This window comes from Suillus plorans (assembly GCF_016647745.1).
Source record: "Suillus plorans strain S12 chromosome Unknown HD556scaffold_4, whole genome shotgun sequence".
Lineage (NCBI taxonomy): Eukaryota > Fungi > Basidiomycota > Agaricomycetes > Boletales > Suillaceae > Suillus > Suillus plorans.
In genome coordinates, this window is record NW_024537388.1 from 437,835 (window position 1) to 454,101 (window position 16,267).

The 16,267-nt window shown below is 47.1% G+C and overlaps 6 protein-coding genes across 6 annotated transcripts; 3 read left to right on the forward strand and 3 right to left on the reverse strand.

Annotated features, from left to right (window-relative positions):
• Positions 1-529: 529 nt before the first annotated feature.
• HD556DRAFT_1226916 (MFS general substrate transporter) lies at positions 530-3,253 on the reverse strand (the record flags this gene model as incomplete). Its single annotated transcript, XM_041297119.1, has 19 exons — positions 530-814; positions 867-1,014; positions 1,065-1,141; positions 1,196-1,253; positions 1,307-1,462; positions 1,511-1,544; positions 1,597-1,619; positions 1,721-1,797; positions 1,845-1,960; positions 2,010-2,179; positions 2,240-2,257; positions 2,309-2,337; positions 2,396-2,420; positions 2,474-2,521; positions 2,574-2,707; positions 2,757-2,797; positions 2,840-2,916; positions 2,971-3,044; positions 3,095-3,253. 19 exons carry the CDS (start codon positions 3,251-3,253, stop codon positions 530-532), a joined length of 1,749 nt encoding a protein of 582 aa, XP_041166041.1.
• A 1,688-nt stretch (positions 3,254-4,941) lies between these two features.
• HD556DRAFT_1329694 (uncharacterized protein) lies at positions 4,942-7,807 on the forward strand. Its single transcript, XM_041301675.1, has 7 exons — positions 4,942-5,184; positions 5,239-5,469; positions 5,520-5,913; positions 5,962-6,635; positions 6,687-6,881; positions 6,935-7,312; positions 7,358-7,807. The coding sequence occupies exons 1-7, from the start codon at positions 4,969-4,971 to the stop codon at positions 7,661-7,663; spliced, it is 2,394 nt and encodes a 797-aa protein (XP_041166042.1). The 5' UTR covers positions 4,942-4,968; the 3' UTR covers positions 7,664-7,807.
• Positions 7,808-8,001: 194 nt separating this feature from the next.
• On the reverse strand, positions 8,002-9,500 carry HD556DRAFT_1329696 (uncharacterized protein). Its single transcript, XM_041301676.1, has 3 exons — positions 8,800-9,500; positions 8,234-8,747; positions 8,002-8,182 (listed from the first exon to the last, which is right to left on the reverse strand). Exons 1-3 carry the CDS (start codon positions 9,434-9,436, stop codon positions 8,104-8,106), a joined length of 1,230 nt encoding a protein of 409 aa, XP_041166043.1. The 5' UTR covers positions 9,437-9,500; the 3' UTR covers positions 8,002-8,103.
• On the reverse strand, positions 9,501-10,313 carry HD556DRAFT_1329699 (Spc19-domain-containing protein). Its single transcript, XM_041301677.1, has 4 exons — positions 10,147-10,313; positions 10,014-10,091; positions 9,817-9,963; positions 9,501-9,768 (listed from the first exon to the last, which is right to left on the reverse strand). Exons 1-4 carry the CDS (start codon positions 10,285-10,287, stop codon positions 9,571-9,573), a joined length of 564 nt encoding a protein of 187 aa, XP_041166044.1. The 5' UTR covers positions 10,288-10,313; the 3' UTR covers positions 9,501-9,570.
• A 611-nt stretch (positions 10,314-10,924) lies between these two features.
• On the forward strand, positions 10,925-12,365 carry HD556DRAFT_1329703 (GTP-binding nuclear protein RAN). The gene is made up of 7 exons (XM_041301678.1): positions 10,925-11,063; positions 11,210-11,247; positions 11,304-11,340; positions 11,412-11,671; positions 11,728-11,855; positions 11,910-12,009; positions 12,067-12,365. Exons 1-7 carry the CDS (start codon positions 11,024-11,026, stop codon positions 12,106-12,108), a joined length of 645 nt encoding a protein of 214 aa, XP_041166045.1. The 5' UTR covers positions 10,925-11,023; the 3' UTR covers positions 12,109-12,365.
• A 2,295-nt stretch (positions 12,366-14,660) lies between these two features.
• On the forward strand, positions 14,661-16,209 carry HD556DRAFT_1226655 (vacuolar import and degradation protein-domain-containing protein; the record flags this gene model as incomplete). Its single annotated transcript, XM_041297093.1, has 4 exons — positions 14,661-15,338; positions 15,395-15,719; positions 15,820-16,096; positions 16,146-16,209. 4 exons carry the CDS (start codon positions 14,661-14,663, stop codon positions 16,207-16,209), a joined length of 1,344 nt encoding a protein of 447 aa, XP_041166046.1.
• Between the last annotated feature and the right edge of the window lie 58 nt (positions 16,210-16,267).

The window sequence follows — 16,267 nt, forward strand, 5'->3', positions numbered from 1 at the left end:
ACTTCGAAAAATCATCTCACGTGACCTGCTACGTAGAAGTATTTTTGCTCTCGTGGCTAAATATAAACTACTGCAGTAGTCAGGAGTCAGCCCGCTAATATTCTAGTGCTGTTGCGTTGGCTTTGCTCCGTCATGGTTGTCTCATCCAGGTTCTGGTTCATCAAACGTTTTATTCTATTCACAGTATGATCCAGATTATCGTCTTGATGCAACTGAGTCAAGACAAGGCAGTCGTGGTGATAGTGTTTCAGTATCTCAAGACAGTATCCGTGTTGATTATGAGAACTCTAGCAAGCCAACATGCTAATGCTCCACACATGAGTATATTAGATGATTGACATCGATCTGCAATACATACAAAGCTCTATTCCGTTTGCAAGCCATTAAGCTTCATGCACCGCCAGAGACCACCATCGATAAGGTATAATCAGGTACTCCACCTTCAGGTCTGAGACAGGGGTATCAGATGTCCCTCACTCTATGCTTCCATCGTCTACTTGACACCAATAGTATCATCTTTCGTGTCCGTTCATGTGGGTTCAGTAGTGTCGTCACAGGAGTCTTGTCTCTTTTCCTTCTCAATATATCCTGACTCCGTGACTGGTGAGTCTTCTTCTATCGTCACTTGAGTAACACCCTTCTCGACGTCTCCTGACTTCTTCTCGCCGCCACGGATGATTGTGCGCTCTAGCGTATAGCCACGAATAAAGAGAACCAGAAAGAGACCGAATGCAGATAGTGGCGTGTTGACCAACCAAATAGTACTGATAGACCGCGAGTAAGCATGCATGACCTCATTACGCACTGCTGGATTCTGGTAAGATCGGTAAGTAAGCCGGAACAAAGATCATGAAATTGTTTCTGACAGAAATGGAAGAGATCTGCCTGACACTATCATTCAAAGCCGCTGCAGAAGTGTCCATGGTGAGGCCTTGGATGCCCCGCAGTTTCTGCTGAAGGACACTGGAAAGAATAGTTTCTCCGATCGTAATACCGATCGTACCCCCAAGAGTTCTGAAAACCAATAAGTACCAGTGAAATGCACATTGTGAAGTAACACTCACCGGAGGAACACAAAAGCACCTGTGCTGGTGGCCATATCTTTGATAGGCATTGCTGCTTGTACAGCAACAAGCGGGGTCTATCACAGAAGCGACGCTGAGCACGGATCGTTATGATGATGCAGTAAACTCACCTGGAACAAGCCACCAATACCAAGCGCTGCAATCAAGGGGTAGATTTCCTGCTCTGCGCTGTTTAAAGAGCTATAGTGATCACCTAACTTCGACAGTGACTATAAACATACATAGTGCTCGTATTGTCCAACATGATCATGAGACCCCAACCAAGCGTCATGACACTCCATCCGAACCACATGACAGGACGGTAGGATCCCGTTCTGGTTACAACTATTCCGGAAACCGCTGACATGAGCGAAGTGGTCAATGAATAAGGTAACATTCTGCGTATATCAGTAACCTGGAAACAATGACACATATTCAACGCTCACTTAATGCCAGAGCTCGTTGCCGATGCGCCAAGAACTGGTGTTGAACTCAGCAAAATGCATACTCGAAGGCTGTAAGACGGATCTACCTTGGTAGTACATTGGAAGGTAGCTGGAAGACCGCATGAGAATGTCAGATACAAACTCTGTCTACAAAATACTCACTATGAACCTGGAATAACGATATGCATGGTTACTAGTAAGACCCAAGACAGGTATGCGCACATACCTGTGAAGAATACCACAGCATGCAAGACTACAGAAACTAATATCAAGCCAGTTGTGCGTGTCTGGAAAACCATGAGAGACAAGATGAATGACTCTCTTGACAACTCACTTTAAAAAGACGAGGTGGGATGATGGGGGATCGCTTCGTGTATATCTCATTAACGCCACCAAGGATTAGCAACGTGCCTCCCACAGCAAGGAGAGCAATGGTTTCGCCGCTTTGCCCTAAAGACCGGTAAGATTTAGTTCTTTAGAACAGAAAGCATAGCGTTACATGTCGTTTCGCTTGAGTTGAAACCTATAAGCAGGCAAATGACACCTATAACAATCACGAAAAGCCCAACGAAATCAAATTCTCGAAGATGGTCACGGAATGGTCTTCCTTGATGGGGGTTTAAATTTAAGAAGAAGAATAAAAGTATCCCAGATAAGCCGCCAGTTGGTCTGTCTCAATAATGAGCTTCCGATCTGAGCACAAAAATTAGAGATACATATCAAACGCACAAATTGATCCAGAAGCACCTGGTACGCATCGATTGAGATTTTGATCAAAAACAGAATGCGAATACTCACCACCTCCAACTTATATGATCGGTAAAAACCTAGAGTACAGAAAAATGATCAATTTTCAGATCACTTCAGAGGATGCGGGGACCTTACACCGCCGATCAATGGACCAATAACGCTGAGAAAATCGATAAGGTTTGAGCCTTTGAGGACTTGACTAGTCAGTCTTACCTTGCTATGCCCCAGGTGGCACCGATGAAACCGCCATATTTGCCTCGGCTGAAAAATAGACAAGATCAAAAACAAACCAGGGTTAGGAACAGATACTCACTCTTGCAATGACACAATGTCAGATATAGTGATCTGTACGAGTTGCATGATGCCCCCGCCGCCAATTCCTTGTACAGCACGACAGACAATCAACCATGTCATAGTCTTGGCTGCGCCGCATAACGCTGAACCAATCTGATCTATAATGTCAATGTCACATGGGATCCACGTGGTGGGGACATACTAAAAATATGACGATGGATCCATATAGTACGGGTTTGCGGCCTGCAGATGCCAATCATTAATTTCCAAGCGACGATATAGCACTGAAATAGCACTGGCCTAAAATATTGGATAATTTTCCGTATAACGGGCCCAAAGAAGCGGATGCCAACATGTACGCACTGTACGAACAGATGTTGGTGTGATGGCATCAACCTTAATTTGCATAGACGAACCTTCCTACCCAACTGTAGTTATTCCCCCCTCCAAGGTCCGCTACGATTGTGGGCAAGGCGGTGGCTACAATAGTCTGGTGAGATGTGAGTCAGATTTTCACGAACAACATAAGAATTTGTATACTTGATCTAAAGCTGCCAAGAATGTGCTGCACATCAAACCGAAGAACACGATTCCCAAGCGATTTTTTGGGACTATATGCTCCTCATCCTTTTTCCATGATGCGCCTGGGCTTTGTTTGGGCTCTTTGACTGGAGATGACGGGTCGGCGATCGTTGTCATTTTGTGAGAGTCTCGTCACTCGAGTGCACTACGAGTGGATTTCAAGAACAGACTGACAGCGTCAACAGAGAACGGGCAAAAAGAAAGTGGGTTCATAATTAGGTAGTGTAATACTTAAGGGTAGAATGCTCGAAAGTTGTGCCGAGGCAGTGCCTGTATTACTGAGCAAAACGATTTGGCTGAGTCAGGACTACATCTAGATGGTTACAGTAAGTCAAAGATTGGTAAGTAGTAACAAGAAAGTCTTATTACTTACTATGAAGATCGCTTATTTACGGCCGTCCGTGCCGTGAGATGGTGTTCAGTCGCTCCCGGCAGAGCCTCATCCGCTCGACACGCACCAACTACATGTTAGGTCTTAGTCAGTTATTCGGAACTATATTTAGTTTCCGGCCAGTAAAACATACGCATGATATGTGAATCCTTCCACGGTATAGCCAAGGTCGTAGTGCTACTCGTAACTCCGCGGGATGAGCTAAAACTGTTTCAGTTTTTACTTGTCCTGCGCACCGTTAGGTGTCTCGAGAGGACTCACACGTTCAACCTAACTATCGCAGACTAGCTCCCTGCGTCCACCATAGTAACCTGCGCAGTTGATCATCTCTATTACTATGTAATGGCGCCACACGTAGTCAGAGGGATTCAAACCAACAATTTAGCTGTTCCTTTGATGTCCAGTTATTAATTAGAGAAACTAACGCATCTAGACGTCTGTCTAGTTATTATAGAATCAATAAGCGCTTAAGCATTTAAGTATGTTAACCGACTGGTACCGGTCATGGAACATCTCGGGTGCAATAAGCACTACTCGAACTCGGTCCGGGATGAAGGAAGCACGCGCCAGATATGCAGCAGCAGAGGACCACGGCAAACACATATGCAGCTGTTACCCTCAAATTGGGTTAGGGTCCAGAGCTCGATCTCAGTATTATGATCTTGAGCATATGCGGAGTCTAACAAATGCGACTCCAAAAGCAAGGGGGAGAGCAGTATATGCTAGTGAAGGTCGGCGGCCGAAAGAGTAAGATCGCAGCACCAGCCAGGTCACTGACATGGGATCCAGACCCTGGCAGGACCACGCTTCACGATGGAAGATAATTAAATATTGCTGCACTACTTACATCAGTACTGTTGAGACTGACCAGAGCTTATGAGAAGGAACGACTTGTCTCCCTTTGTGTACAAACTTGAAGGTCTTGCTAATTGGGGCCAACATATGCGAATGCACGACGACGTAACATGTTAAAGAAGTGAACGGAAATTGCGATTGTCCCATTCACCCATCAGCGCATCTACCTGCGCACGGTTTCTCGCAACCTCATGACAAGTGAGACCATGGGTGCAGAGAAAGGAATCAAGGCACTGGTCAAATTTATGGAAGAGTCCAACTCTGATGCATTCAAGAAGATCAGGCAAGGATAATCAGGAAGACGAATAGATGAGGTTGAGGAGGGGCAGGCTAGAGGGAGAGAAGAGAGTGTGGGAATGGAACGGAGAGAAGGACGGAGGAGGCGGAGGGTCGCAGTGCACGTGCGGACTTGGCGAACGGAGGCGATGATCCGAAATCATCAAAAACATAAATTCTCTATTCGTACCAAGTATACCCTTATCTCGTACGCTGATCGACTTGTAGCTATAAGCGTCTTAACACGTTTGTTGTGGTATAAGAATATAGAAATTCTTGGCAAATTGGGACCACTTTGCTGAGACCCCGGATGAATGGCTCCCCGGACACCTCAAAATACAATTGTTCTTCTACACAGACATCGATGAGCTCACTCATCGGAGAGCCCTTCCAAGTATCGAGCTACCCTGTTCCAACGAAAATAAGGCACGAAAAAGTACACAATCCCACATATGCGTCATACAGCCGCGATTTTCCCGGACATGCAACAGTGACCGTCCAGGCAGAAGGTATACATATCGTCGATGTGAGTTTTCTGGACTCCTGCAGAGACGCGTTGATAGAAATTCTCTATTTTCAGCTATCTGAACTTCATACAGTAGCCTCGCACACCTGTGGATCTAATGTCGCATTCTCTGGACCTGCGAGCAGCCGGTGCACACTAGAGGATGATGAGCGTATATGCACAACCTATGCACTCGTCTCTTCCGCACCAGAGGTTGCTGTGAAGAACAGGGACCGGACAGTATGGATTATGAAGCAGAAAATCTTAGGTGGCACCTTGGGTAAAAGTGACAAACGCGAAATTGTGGTATGTCTCGCTCATTAAAACATCATATCCTACACTGACGGAATCGTCAGTTGCCTCACGAAGTCGCGCGTATCTACTCAGACGATAAAAGTTCAAACATTTTACTCGTATCTTCCACTGGTGATATCAGTGTCGCAGATGATGAGTTGAACATACAGTCCACTCTCGTATGTCCACATCAACAAAATTTCCTGGACGTGTTTTTCTTCCCTGGCACATCATGTAATTTTTTGCCGCCTCATGAAAACCCTCCAGACACCATCATAATGTTCTGCTCGAGCTCTGACTCCATGCTGCTTCTGTCCATTGTATCTGTTACTGGCAAGGATATGACCATCATCGGCCAAAACCAGGTTTCGATCTCCCATGGAGTACCGGGACGGAAAACAGAACACCACGTAATTGCCCTTTCTTATGGTCCCTGTGGGGTGTTGAGCTACATAAGTGAGCTTCTGTGTCTATTGTGATTTGAGGTTGTCTCATACCGTCAAGATGAATCCCATACTTGGGCTGCTTATCAGCTCGAGGTAAACAACCTAACAACATCTATAACACAGATTGGCGAAACATTAGCTCTGGCCCAATTATCACATCCGAATGCCCATTCTTTTGGACGCGGCATGTGTCTCCTTTCACTGGGTTCCTCGTTGGTTCTCATCGCTGCTATGACCGCTACGCCATCGTCAGAGATATCAATCCTTCTCTGGGACATGCGCTACGGTGTAGTTATTGCATCGCATGCTATCCCAATCCCATCCACTATTGCGCCGAGCATCAAACAGGGCATTGATATGAGCTTATTGCTCGCAGATGCAGGGCAAGTCTTATTAACGTTGTGCCCTGCAAATATTTCACGGACCGCCTCGTCGACCTCCGAGTCTCCATATCGTTCGATAGTTTACATCATTCCCCTGGAACCGAACTTGAAATCTACCATCGCTGGTGCAATCGGAAAAACCCACGCAACTTCTGAATGGCTGGTACCGAATCCTAAAGCTGAAACGCTAGCGGACAATGACCCTAGATCTAAACTGCTTGTCGACATGTCGAATCATTTGCAGCACAATGAACCCCATAAGGCGGATGAAGCATTTTTCAGATGGGCCAAGGCACACACCTCAGCTAGTGGGTCAACCTCAAGTAATGCACTGTCAATCTCGACACCGGTGCGCAGTTACAGCCTCGATCGGAGTTTCTGATACCAAGTTTGACAATAGGACGGAGCGGCGTTGGAAGCTCTTTATGGTTACGGTTTTGTCAAAGAGCTTTTAGCCCTCTTCTTTGCAAAGGAGTACCCTGACAAACCTCAATATTCTCCGCGTGTCATGCGGCACTTGATTGAGAGTCGCGTCGTCAGCGCAGGCATGGTAGACGGCAGACTTCTCACAGCACTAAAACGATACGGCGACTGGGTGGGTGATTCCTGTCTCTAGCTTGATAAAGTCAATAATAGCTCGTGCAATAGGAAAGCATCATGTTGTCGTTCAACTCAGTAGTCGATATATCTGAGGACGAGATGATTTCCCTAGCCAAGGCGCTTATTGATGAGCAACGAGAGCCACAGCCCGATCCAGAGGTCATGAATGTGGATAGCAATAAGGCCTGGACCCCAACTCTATCGGCGTATATGCTGATGTGTGTTTCATATCCAACGTCTCCTGCTGCACTGCGTCTGGCCATCAGAAAACACTTGCCAGATGCACAAGATCTCATTTTCATCTTAGAATTGCTGGACGGCTGGACAGTCGGTGGAACCGAGGAGTACATTCGTACCCTTCTAAAATCTGTGGCATCGAACACTTCAATAGAACACCGTGGCGGTGCAGCCCCGCCGTACGATAAGGTATGCTTGCATCCAGTGGCCAAGATAAAGTCTGACGCTCTACAGACAATATCCTTCCTGCAAGTCTTGTTGGACGCTTCGTTTGTTTCCCTGTTGCAATTCCCTCCGTCGCACGATTTGCTACGAAGTATCATGTCACACATAGAACCCGAGATAGGACTTCATGAGCGTGTGGGGAACCTTCGAGGGGCATTGGAACCCTTCGCCAAAGCTCAGAACCGAATAGTGAAGGAGAGGGCTGAAGGAACGCCGAAGGAAACTCCGAACGAATGGAGAAAAAGACGCAAACATCAAGAACAACAGATTGCACTCGGTGTTGGGCTGTATAGATTGGAGGAGCTTGTTATCTAGCGCAGATCGGTATCTCCTAGAATTCCGTGTTGGATGAGCGCTCAGTGCTCTGCAATGATTATCCGTGCTCAAACAAGTCAAGCCTCTAGACGCTGAGGTTGAAAATGTTTCTTTACAAGAAGGCGTTCTGTTGAAATATTGGAGGGGCATCAGTGTAGCATCGTGAATGCATCGACGGTATGGACAATTGATAGCAATGAGCGCTGAGCTGCACTTGAAATTCTCAGTGGTCTTTGTCGACCTGGTTGTTCAGGTTCTGGGCTGCATTGTTCGGAGCCCGTCGCGAACGTCATTTCATCAAAAGCCGACTTGTCGGATGTACAGTGGCAAAGGTGTCACCTCGTGCCCGACCAACAAAGCTCAGCGTTCAATGTTGGCATTTTGAAAATCAGTTGCCAACTGTCATAAAAAATTTGTGACCAACAAATACAATACACGTTTCATCTTCTCCGATAATTCGTACATTTCTGCCCATGAGAACTCCACACACCCCGGAACCTTGGAATTTCAGCGTCGAACCTGGTACACATATGTTAATGCGATGCACCATTTGGGTAGAGATGAACACACCATATCCAATTCTGTCTTGTTAATTGTGTGTGGTTAAGTTGGCCTTGGGACAGCGACCAGTCACGAATTGCTTGGGCAAGCTTGGCATCAGGATAGCTATAGTTGTAACGGAAAATGGTGATCATGACTAGATGGGTGCGAATTTTTGGTACATGGGTAGCGGTAGAATAACCTCCGCACTCCATTATCCAACCATTCTCGATTGAGGGGTCCCAGGAGAAGTGTTCTGAGGATATGGACAATTGTGGGCGGGGCGTGACCCCCGTAGTGTCCAGAGGAATGGACCAACAGTGACGATCGCCCACCCACCTCTTCTCGTCCAAAAGAAATAGTTGGGGACGAGCGGCATGTTCCGGCCCGAACACTGCGTAGACTCTCCAACCCCTCTGCACATACTTTGCGACGGCATCCAATTGGTTCGAGCCGGGGATTTGGATAGCCATTCGCTCCTCGAAGGTTGCAACGGGGTAAAAGGAATAAGCTGCGTTGAACGTAATGATATTCATCACGCAAGCTACGAGTACAGTGTCAAAAATAATCAAAGGAAAAGCGACAATTTGACAAACTTGAATGAAATTGCGTGATAGTCTGGATAGGATTGCACTTTGTTGCGATGATTTGAACCTTGAGCACTACCGTCTCTGTGTCCATAGCTACAGAACGCGTGAACGTGTAAACACCAACGACATCAGAGTACTCCATGTTTGGTTCATGATTGATCATCATCTCTCCGTGTCGGTCGACTCTTCTTGCTGTACCATCCCAGTCAGCTGAAACTTCATCGTGCCAATCCTGTTGCTGCCACGACTCAGGTTGGAATTTATACCCAACAGACTCGAGCCACTCTAGTGCCTCGTAAACGTGACCAGGATGAGCGTAGAGGTCAAGGTCTGATTCGGGATAAAAGCTCCTATCAAGGAACTGCAACGCATTGGAGCCTGAAATGACTAGTCCGGTGCGTGCTTGGAGGGATCGAAATGCAAGGGGATCCGGGAAATAACGAGACAAGTGTCGGTTGATATTGTACGCACGGCGGGTAAAGTGAGTTACTGCCTCATGTGCACGACGACATGTGCGCGAAAGCCACACGAGGGTGCGAGGGCTCAGATCACATAAAATGAGGTCGTAAATCGGCGCTGTGGAAAAGACTTCTTGCAGAATGCACGCTGGCAACGGTCGCGGGAGTTCTGGCTCCCACATCATGCGACAGTGAGGGTAAGTAAAAGACTGAGACTGAGGTGCCAAGAGTACTTTTGCATACTAAATGAGTCAAATTTACCATATCAAAAAAATATACAGAATAAGTACAGTTTTGCATGCACAATACCAAAAAAAAATCAAGGTGCAAAGGAACGCGAAGCACTCCGCTTGTTTCCCGTGCCGAGGGTGTGGGCTAGTATCTCTGATTCCAGAACTTTTACTTCGTCTTCAAGTCGCCGACGTTGTTTTGAGAGCATTTGCAGGCGTCTTTCTTCGCGCTTATTTGAGGTGGGTGCTGTCGCGACTCTAGACTGCATGGCCTGTGCAACTTCAACCTTCGCACGTCAAGTCATGTTGTGCAAGACAAGAGGTAGATTGCTCACCTTGCTTTGAATCAAGCCCTCTCGACGAGTTAAAGCATTGAGACCTTTCTCTGCACGATCGATAAGTTCATTGATCTGAGGCTCAATCTCGTCTGCAAGATCAGCTTTATATTTGTGCACTGTGCCCTCGTCGATTAGAAGGAATACCTGTAACGAGTTACACGGTGTGTAGTTGTAGGGAGCTAATATGGTGTTACCCTTTGGCTTTCAAGGACCTTGCGCATGCGGGGCAGATCAAATGTCCCGTTTCGAAGAAGTTGTTGAGCTTCATGCGCCTGATGATGGTGACGTGAACTATAGCGCGTTATGATATCGACCTAGTTCTCCCACCTCTTCGCAGCAATCTTCCATAGCAAGGACGCACTCGCGGAGGTTTGGCGGACAAACGACATTGACATCACCACGATATGGGTCAAGGCCACCTGTAAACACAGATTCTCTTGGTCTCGGTAACGTCGACGATCTTGACATTGTGGTACACCACTCTTCAAAATTATTACGACACGACGCGTCGCCTATCGGCAAACGCGAGTCGGGACCTAGCGGAGTTTCAAAAATATGTATATAATGAGCTGCAAATTTTTAGCGTGAAATTCTTCAGTGTCCATTCAACCGCCTGAAGCGTTAGCTAACAGCACAGAGGTTCGTTCTTCTGGATGGCGTTGTTACTTTCTGGTTGATGGAGCGAGGCGCTCTTCGGGGTGCTCACAAGATTGAGCGTTGTTGCTTGGTTCGCTCTCGTTATATCCTTTGCGGTTGAGTCCACCTCACGGTGTTGATTTGTTGCAGAGGATGAGGGCTGAGCTATTGTGATGGTGCGGCGTCATATTCCTGTATCTTCCGTACCCGCTTTCCTTTGGGAAAGTTGCTACTATGTGGCCTTGACGGTCGGGTGAAACCATGACGCATACATATCCTTCTATCAGAAATATTTGGTCCTACTCTTTGTATCTGTACATATCCAATGAAACCATGATGCTACTTTGATCCGTTATAACAACTTTGAATTTGAGAATTGGATGTAATTTTTCGATGCGGCTCGGTCCTCACCTGGATGTCATTTTGTGAACAACTTTGTCAAACGTGGGAACTTTCCAGATATGGGAAATTTCTCGTCAAAGTGGCAACCAAACCTTATCTCATCTCCTGATTTCTGTCTTTCGACTCTTGTTCATCGTTTTCTTTCTCTAACGACGACAGTCTTACCATGGCACAAGCTCAGATTCCTACCTTTAAGCTGGTCCTTGGTGAGTGTTTGCACTCATCTTGCTTGCAGTGATCATGATGCTGATGTTCTGTGGCTCATTCTTGATGATCTTGATTTTGTGTTTCTTTCCAAACATCGCGTGCTTCGTATTGCACTATCTGTCGCGTCTTTGATGGGAAAAATCAGTCGGTGATGGTGGTACCGGCAAGACCACGTTCGTGAAGGTGAGTAATACAGTTCCGCGTCTGAGCGATCACAATCTGATTTGCCCGATACTTAGCGCCATCTCACTGGTGAATTCGAAAAGAAGTACATCGGTGAGCTATGCGCCTTGAAATCGCAGAGCAGCTATAATAATCCGGTTCCGGTTGATCTCCTCTTTGTATAGCCACTCTCGGTGTCGAAGTCCACCCACTTTCCTTTTCCACAAATTTCGGCACGATCTGTTTCAATGTCTGGGATACTGCTGGACAGGAAAAGTTTGGTGGTCTTCGTGATGGATATTACATCCAGGGCCAGTGTGGCATTATCATGTTCGATGTCACTTCCAGAATCACCTATAAGAATGTGCCAAATTGGCACCGCGATCTTGAGCGTGTTTGCGAGAACATTCCCATTGTATTGTGCGGAAACAAGGTTGATGTCAAGGTCAGTCAGGATCATATCTTCTGCGTGGCCACTTTTGACTCGATCGTGTAATTCAGGAGCGCAAAGTGAAGACAGGCGCTGTCACATTTAACCGCAAAAAGAACCTGCCTTACTTTGAAATCTCCGCCAAATCAAACTACAACTTCGAGAAACCGTTCCTGTGGCTTGCAAGGAAGCTGGTTGGGTACGTCCATTCTCAACTAGCGCCGCTTCCATTTCGTTGATAAACATCATGCAGTAACCATGACCTAGATTTCGTAGCGGCCCCTGCCCTGGCCCCGGCCGAGGCTCACGTTGACCCTGAGTTGATGAAACAATACGAGGAAGAGTTGAAGAAGGTATGTCACTATTTTCCTGTCTATGGAGTGCTAATCGCTCAATCGTACTTGTGCCAGGCGGAGGCTGTCCCGCTTCCGGAAGAGGACGATGAACTGTAATCTCGTGATTCATCATATACTTACGCTTTGATACGACCGTTTCATCCCATATTGTGGTTTTCATATTAAATCTCTCATGGATCAGCCACCAATCCAATCGATACATTCTTTCTTACTCTTTTTCCTGCTTAGCGCAAATGCAATTACCCACATTCATGAAACGTTTTCGGACCGCACACACGGTTACTTCTCCTGCAAGTTGTGGCAATAGAACTTGTAGCTGACTGTTCGGAATACAGTTGCGATCATGCCCCGTTGCCCCCATCTGACAATCTCTCTATGCCCAGCATCAATCCACTGAGTTCCAACGGTGTAAGTTGGAGGTACAGATTTTGAGACAAAATCCAGCCCTCCCGTTCAGATGCCTGCCATCGGACGAAGGCATCCAGTGTAGTTTTTGAATCAAGGCCGATTCTCTTGAACTCCTGAATCTTGGGCTCCAAGTTGGGCCGCAAGGAGCTCAGGAAATCCTTCACGTAATCATCGGGAATCGTATTGCCGCACGTTCCCCGTGGAGTCACGATATCATGTGTTGTCCTTTCTTCTCTGTGAACAAAGGGTTCACGCCTTGTCAACGTCCTGGAGCTCTGTATACTTTTATTAAAACTAGCTTGGGAAGCAAAATTTCACTTGCTGTGGGGACAGCGGGATCTGCGTGATCAAGCACTTTTTTGAATCTGATAATTGCATCACCATCTTGCTGATTGAAAGACCATCAGATTAGTCATGTTGTCGACGCACAGCGATCGCTAACATACCCAATGGATGAGATCATCAAAACCTTCGCCTTCAGCGTCTTGTTCCCTTTCAAGTTCTCGATCTTTGTTGATAGCCCTGCCGCGACGCTGCGCGGATTGCAGACGGGTGACACTACCAGTAGAAGTTACCTGAAATCATTAAGCTTGATGACTTGATATTCGGATTAGGTTGAATGTCAGTGACGCTCGCACCTTGCTGGCAGTGGGAGCCGTTGTGGAAGAATATTGTGTGCAAAGTCGGCGAGTGGAGGACCGACGATCATGATGGCGCATTGATATGATTGTGGCACTAGTAGTATGCAATAGCGGTTGGCGGTATCTTTATAGATAAGAAATTCGGACAAGGAAATCGATCAGATTAGAAGGGCTCGTAAGCGAATAATCGACGACCACGCCTCCAGGGACCAGGATCGTATTGCCCCCGTCGACACTGACTTACCCCACATGCATTTATAACCTCCGAGGACCATCAGAACATACACAGGGGCATCATGATGCTGCGAAACATACCACGTAAACTTCCGAATGTTTACAAGATATCTTGATGGATAGCGCTTGATTGCTGTGGGTTAAACGCGAAACAACAATTGCACTACTACTACTACTACCACCACCACCACAGCAGCTTCCAAACGATAAGCTGTAATTCGGCATTTTACGGACTTGACAGAAAACTTGCCTTCACAGCTTCAGTTACCCTCATCGGCTTTCAGCGGCACCACACATAGACGCCGGCAAGTATCTCCAAATGGGCCGTTGAATTCAAGTGCCAGTATGATTTTTTTTAGGTTCCTTCATGATGATCGTCGATTTAGAATTGGAACGTTAGCGTGACGAAAGAAAACACAGCAAACGATACCGATCAGGCTGGCTTGCACCATGTGCGACAACGTGCAGGCGCTTGCTAGGAAGCCTAGGATGATCGGAACTGTGCGTTGATCGATCCCTCGAGCACGCTCAACTGGTGGGCGCTAGGTGGGTCTTGACTGCCATTCGTCAATTCACAGGGTCTTCAATGCCGTACTGGCAGAGAATTATGGCCTGAATAAGCATCCATAGCCTTATCATGTAGATAGCCAACGAAGCAATATTTTAGGCGCCAGCAACGACAATAGGATTACGCGTCGTGCGCCTTTATTGCTAGTATTCAGCTTGTTGTGCAGACGCCTGACTAGGATCCAGGCGCTAATGGAGACCCTACATATCACGAATTATTGCGGTGATCTTCGGGTATGGTGCACCTGAAATGATCCGTGGACTCGTGTTGCAGCTGTCAAGTTGACGGTATGTCACGGTAGATGACCCTGCAACAGAAGCGCGCAAGTCGAAGCTTGGCCTCGGCCCCTTGGCTACGATGATCTTGGGTGGAACGTTCACAGCTTGCCATGTGCCGCATGCACCGAGTGCCAAATGCCACTCGACCTATTCTCGAGGCTCGAGCGTCTGAGAAGTATCGCGCGAGATTCGAATTTCCAACTCAACCGTGACACGATGAGCGTCAATTAATGAACCATGCTTGGATCAACAACAAACGCGTGGTCTTCCAATTGAGCGCTTGTCTGGAGCGTAAATGAAAGAATATGTTAAAAATTCAGCAAGGACTCAGCGACACTATTGCTCATGATATGAGTCCCTTGGCGCCGGTTGTTGTCAGCCCCAGTTGGCCTGAACAAGCCGTGGATTCTTTGAGGAGCACGTGAACAGCTCAGGTACCAAAACTGTCATACACATACTCAAGTTGACAACCAGACCTCGCACCCACTTCAACTTCTCCCAAGTTCAGTCTTCAACAATATGCCAGTCGAAAACACATACTCTCTCATAACAGATCAAACACCAACAGAAGCTGCTCAGGCAACCAAATATTGCTTGTATTGCAATAACCCACTCGATTCATCCAATGCTGTGCTCATGCAGGACGACCACGATTCCAACACTATGTGTGCTTGGTGTCGCGATATGCAACCACAAGGACAACAAGATAATGATGCCTTTGCAGATGATGATGCCGGCGCTTCATTTACCCGAACTACGCTTACCACCGTCTCTGGCCAGTTGAATAGCGCACCGCTCGGTCATATTGCAGACTTGCAAGGCATCTTTGGTCACGATATGGACTTAGACGATGCTCCTACACCCAGTTCAACAATTTCTTCTCTCTGTCCTACAATTTCTATTCCATCTTTCCCCCATTCTACGTGTTCACAGTCGCCCATACCCGTCACCCCAAAACCCATCCACACTCATGCTACCACATCGTCAAGACCCCTGTCCAACCAGTTCCGCAATAACGTCTCCACGGATTCTCATTCTCTGCGTATAAATACCTCCTACTCTTCTCCAAACCCCCTTCTTGACATCACGCATATTCGTGTGCGCTCTCAAGGCCATCATTGTTTATATCCTGGTGCTGTGTTCCAAGGTACACAGAAAAGCGGCAGGAATAGCTATGAAGTGAATGTCAACATCGTCGTACGTCGAGGCTGAGGATTAATCTTAATGTTCAGCGATGCTCATTTTCGTACTAGGATGTAGACTTTTCTTCCTCGTTTCTTTGTGGATATCTCCGCATCCGCGGCTTGACAGATGACTGGCCTGAATTGACCACTTATTTTGACGCAGAAATCATAGGCAGTCGTTATGGATTCTTGACCCAAAATTGGGGTGCCAATGAACAAGAGGACATGGTTCACTGGCAGCGCTTCCCTGCATTCCGACATGTAAAAAACGAGTTGAAAAAACCTAACCTGACCATCCCCGATCGTGATCGTGGCGCGGTCTTCATGAGATGGAAGGAACGGTTCTTGGTACCCAATCACAGAGTACAAGATATCAATGGCGCGAGCTTCGCAGGTGAGCGCCTGTCTTTTTATTTGGCGCGGGTCACAACGTGGCCGGCCCGACAAGGATCTGCAGTTTCTGATATAACAATACGTGCTTCTACGGCGACTAGGCTTTTATTATGTTTGTGTCGATTTCAATCCCCAGCCTCCTTCATCGACCTCCGCGCTTCGCCCAGTCACACAGTCTGTTCCGCTCGAGAAGGACGGAATTAATGATTCGCCGTTGTCCCATTCCCCATCTCTCGGGAAAACGGAGACAATCCCCACTGTACGGAAGCGGAGAGATTCCAGCGTCAGACGAGGAGGTCGAGGCCTATCAGTTGGTCCACGTTCTCATCCTCCTGCTGCAACAATGAGCGGATTTTACTTCCATCAGAACTCTGAACCGTACGTATATGACATTTTTGAGTTTGATACTTCTGACCGACCCTGCTAGATATCAACAGCTGTCACTCAGTCACGTCCCGGAACGCTTTAGCTCCAACTTTGAGTTTCGATGAGAAGCTCAGGGGTTGAGCGTTGCCTCGCTTGTATGGTAAAAACGCACTACGCACGGAA

Coding starts and splice junctions, on each gene's coding strand:
- HD556DRAFT_1329694 (XM_041301675.1), top strand. CDS start 4,969: ATGAATGGCTCCCCGGACACCTCAAAATACAATTGTTCTTCTACACAG. Junction 5,470..5,519: donor GTGACAAACGCGAAATTGTG/GTATGTCTCGCT, acceptor CGGAATCGTCAG/TTGCCTCACGAAGTCGCGCG. Junction 5,914..5,961: donor TGGGGTGTTGAGCTACATAA/GTGAGCTTCTGT, acceptor CATACCGTCAAG/ATGAATCCCATACTTGGGCT.
- HD556DRAFT_1329696 (XM_041301676.1), bottom strand. CDS start 9,436: ATGATGTGGGAGCCAGAACTCCCGCGACCGTTGCCAGCGTGCATTCTG. Junction 8,748..8,799: donor TATCACGCAATTTCATTCAA/GTTTGTCAAATT, acceptor CTGTACTCGTAG/CTTGCGTGATGAATATCATT. Junction 8,183..8,233: donor ACAAGACAGAATTGGATATG/GTGTGTTCATCT, acceptor TATGTGTACCAG/GTTCGACGCTGAAATTCCAA.
- HD556DRAFT_1329699 (XM_041301677.1), bottom strand. CDS start 10,287: ATGTCAAGATCGTCGACGTTACCGAGACCAAGAGAATCTGTGTTTACA. Junction 10,092..10,146: donor TGGAAGATTGCTGCGAAGAG/GTGGGAGAACTA, acceptor CACCATCATCAG/GCGCATGAAGCTCAACAACT. Junction 9,964..10,013: donor AGGTCCTTGAAAGCCAAAGG/GTAACACCATAT, acceptor AACTCGTTACAG/GTATTCCTTCTAATCGACGA.
- HD556DRAFT_1329703 (XM_041301678.1), top strand. CDS start 11,024: ATGGCACAAGCTCAGATTCCTACCTTTAAGCTGGTCCTTG. Junction 11,341..11,411: donor ATTCGAAAAGAAGTACATCG/GTGAGCTATGCG, acceptor CTCTTTGTATAG/CCACTCTCGGTGTCGAAGTC. Junction 11,672..11,727: donor GAAACAAGGTTGATGTCAAG/GTCAGTCAGGAT, acceptor CGTGTAATTCAG/GAGCGCAAAGTGAAGACAGG.